Genomic DNA, 3784 nt, shown 5'->3' with positions numbered 1-3784 from the left:
CCTGCCCCGCGGGGCTCCTCTGGTCACCCGGGAGCGGGGCTGCCCTCCCTCGAGGACAGCCACCCCCACCAGGTGCACCTCTGCGGGGTTTTGTTTTTTGTTTTTGGTAAGGTGTCGGGGACATTCTCACCCTCAGAGCCTAATCTTAAGTGGGAGTCTTAATTTTTTTCCCAGTATAATTTGTTAGCCTTTGGGGAAAACCAAATTCGGAATATTGTGTCAGGCCGCTGGTGCCAAGCGTTTGTGTGCTGTGGCCCCAGGGTCCTTCCTGTGGGTAGACAAATGTTCTTGTCCTGGGAGTGTGGCGTTTTGTGATTTGCACGCTGCCTTCGTTTTCACCTGTCTCGCTCCTTCGTGGAAGCAGATTTTCAGTGAGCTGCTTTGGGATCTGACAGATGGTTTTTCTAGGAAATTAAGAATGGCTGAGGCAAGGGATTTCCCATTGCCATTTCCGGTTTCAGGTGAACATATCTGGGTCACCCTTATACAGATGATCGCTCCCTTGTGTGGAATTGTCTGTAGGCGGTCCACCTCGGTTTACTGGTGAACCCTCAAGAGGTGTCCCAGATAGAGGGGAAAAAAAAACAAAAACGGAGAAAGGAGCTACCAAAGGGCTGAGCTCCTTTTCCCAGGAACAGTGTAGCTTCTCACTGACCAAAGCTGGAATCCGGATCCTACCAGATGCTGGTGGAGGTACCCAGGGAATTTTCTGAATGACCTGTTTCCCAGTGTCCTCCTCTCCTGGGACCCCTGCTTGTCGCCTGTGGTAAACGGGTATATAAAGGATCCTTGTACCAAGCTACGCAGAAAGCTGGCATAGCCTGGTGATACCAAATGCCTTCTATTTTGAAACAAAATAGCTTTCCTGCATGACTAGTTCCAGGTTCTCACCGATTCTGTTTTGGGGGTTTTTGTTGTTGTTTTGGTGGTTGGTTGGTTGGTTGGTTTTGGTGGGGGGCTTTGAGTCAGATCTTACTGTGTGGCTCAGACTGGCCTTGAACTCACGCTGTAGCCCAGGCTGGCCGGCCCATGATCCTCCTGACTCAGCCTCCTGAGTGCTGGAATTATAGGTGTGCACCACCACGCCGGGCTTTTGCCTGTGCCGGTCCCCCAAGCAGTACATTGTTCCTGTGGCTGCCCTGCACTGCTCTGCTCCAGCTCCCTGCTCTTCCTTGGCTGACGTTGGCCTTGCCAGCCAGGCATGTCCGCCACCCCACCTCCTAAACACACACCTTGTCTCTGCCCAGCTCTTCCTGGTGGTGTCAGCCACCCACACCTGGGGACGCTGAGGAGCCCTCTGCTGGGTGTTGGGCTTCCTCTTTCGGTCCTTGGCGGTGTTAGACTGTGGCTTCCTTCCACCCTGTCCACTGTATGCCCCAGTAAGTTGAGAATATGCATTTAGATCTTTTCCTCTTTGATAGCCTGTGGGGCCAAGTCTCTTTCTCTGGTGCTTAGACGCTCAGGGGAGTAAATAGACCACATGGGCATTGGGGTGCTGAGGTTGTTATGCCGGATTTCACACCTGGACATTTCTTGGGGTGAGGGGGATGTGGAACAGCTGTGGACTACTTGTATATACCAACTTCTTCTTAGGGTTCTTTTGTTTCATTTTTGTGGTGCTGAGAGCTGAATCCAGGGCCTTCACACTCAGCCAAACCTTCCCCCCATTATTTATTTATATTTTTGCAACACGATCTCACTAAAATCCCAGGTTGGGTTTGAATTTGAGATCCTCCTGCCTCAGCCTTCCATCACAGGTGTGTACCACCACACCCATCCATCTCTTTGTTTTCCTTAATGCTTTTTTTCCCTCACCTGATCTTTTGATAGAACATTTCCAGTTTCCTGGGCTAGTTGAAGGGGACTGACTTGCTGAGTAGACCATTCAAGCCAAGAAGTGGGTTTTCCAAATACTGTGTGCCAGGTGGGGCCTGCGATTTGCATTCGGTTAGCACCGGGCAGCAGGCTACAACGAGTAGTTCAGCAGCGTTGCACCTCCCCCCACCCAGCTAATTCTGTGCGATTGGCCGAAGCTGGCTTTCTTGCCTCTCTATCTGTGTGTTGGTGTCCAGCAGGACCAGGCCTGTGTAGCCCCTGTTTACCGTGTGCTCTGGGCTGAGGTGGGGGCTGTGTCCCTCATTCACTGATTGTTGGCTTTGCTTTCAGATTCTTCACTGTGATGATAATGTAAGATGGACCCGGAAGAGCAGGAGCTGCTGAGTGACTACAGATACAGAAGCTACTCTTCAGGGATTGAAAAGGCTTTAAGAAACTTTGAGTCCTCTAGCGAATGGGCAGACCTCATATCTTCACTAGGCAAACTCAACAAGGTATGTGGGGTGTATACTTTCTGGAGCTGGGGACACAGTTTTCTTATTAGTGCGAGACATTCGTGATGATTTTTGTTTTGTTTTGTTTTGTTTGAGACAGGGTCTCGCTATGTAGTTGAGACTGACCTGGAACTCACTGTGTAGCCCGCTGGTCTTGTTACTTTCTGGAGCTGGGGACACAGTTTTCTTATTAGTGCGAGACATTCGTGATGATTTTTGTTTTGTTTTGTTTTGTTTGAGACAGGGTCTCGCTATGTAGTTGAGACTGACCTGGAACTCACTGTGTAGCCCAGGCTGGTCTTGAACTTGCAGCGATCCTCCTGCCTCAGCCGCCCGAGTGCTGGCATTCTAGGCATGTGCCACTATGCCCGGTCGTGATGATTTTAACAAATACAAAATACAGGCTATAGGGTTTGCTATAGCTAAATCTTGGAAACAGCCCAAATGCCCATCAACTGCTGAATGGATAAAATTTTTTTTATATAATGGAGTACTACTCTGCCATAAAAAGGATAAGCTTGAGATATTTATAGCTAAATAGACGCATCTTGAGACCATATTCGAGTGAAATTAATTGGACACGCATGTTTAAACACTGCATTGTTTCTCTGGTGTAAGAAACCGAAAGTGGAAATAAGGACCAAAATGTATAACAGATATTCGGAAATAGCAAGAAAATGTTCAAATGAGAAGGGGAACAAGAGAGGGGGTGGGGGGAGAAAAGTGAAAATAGAAGGAAACAATGGAAACAAAGCTTCTGCAGGAAAGGAAGGGAAGGGGGTCAAAGGGGGTGGAAAAGAAAAGAAGCCAAGATCTCTCACGTACAAATACAAATTCCCTAGGATGAATGTCATCATCATGTTTATCTAAATGTACCCATGAACGTTTTGCTTTTCTTTTTTTTTAAAAAAAAAAAAAAAAGGAAAATATAGGCCAGGTGTGTTGGAACACACCTGTAATCTCAGCCCTCAGGAGGTCGAGGAGGAGGATTGCTGTGAGTTCAAGGCCAACCTGGCTGCGTAGTGAATTTGAGAGCCTGAACAGGCTTTGCCTGTTCAGCTCCAGCCCAAGAATTCTCAGGCTGAGGTGGCCTTCCCTGGCTTGCTGCGGGCACAGCTAGGTGATGTCAGGTCCCCCCGCCACCCCGTTTCCTCAGGTTAGGGTTTGGAGCCTAAAAGCTGCACACTTTTTTGTGCGAGAGGGGACGGTGTTCATTTTCTGTCTTTTCTTTTTCCACTGTAGGCGGCACATCTTTAGGATATGTAGGAGTTACGTTCATCTGGAGGGCTGGTCCGTATGGCGTACATAGCACATCTCCATCTTTCTTTTTTGAGACAGGGTCTTGCTCTGTAGTCAGGCTGGCCTCAACCTCACGGCAGTTCCTGCCTCGGTCTCCTGGGTGCTGAATTACAGGTGTGTGCCACCGTAACACCATTTTTTTTTTTTTTTTTTTT

General features: G+C 48.6%; 1 protein-coding gene across 3 annotated transcripts in view; it reads left to right on the top strand.

Annotated features, from left to right (window-relative positions):
* Dop1b (DOP1 leucine zipper like protein B) overlaps nt 1-3784 on the top strand; it is a 98780-nt gene that overhangs the window by 10527 nt on the left and 84469 nt on the right. For all 3 annotated transcript variants that reach the window (XM_033755970.1, XM_033755969.1, XM_010636582.3), the window contains exon 2: nt 2167-2330. In XM_033755970.1, coding sequence (XP_033611861.1) covers nt 2193-2330 — 138 coding nt within the window. In that variant the 5' untranslated portion in view covers nt 2167-2192. The remainder of the gene's footprint in view (nt 1-2166; nt 2331-3784) is intronic.

The sequence above is a fragment of the Fukomys damarensis genome, unplaced genomic scaffold (genome assembly GCF_012274545.1).
Source record: "Fukomys damarensis isolate Sample0158 unplaced genomic scaffold, DMR_v1.0_HiC HiC_scaffold_24, whole genome shotgun sequence".
Classification (NCBI taxonomy): Eukaryota; Metazoa; Chordata; class Mammalia; order Rodentia; family Bathyergidae; genus Fukomys; species Fukomys damarensis.
Note: the sequence above shows the minus strand (reverse complement) of the source record. Positions and strands in the feature narration are given on the sequence as shown.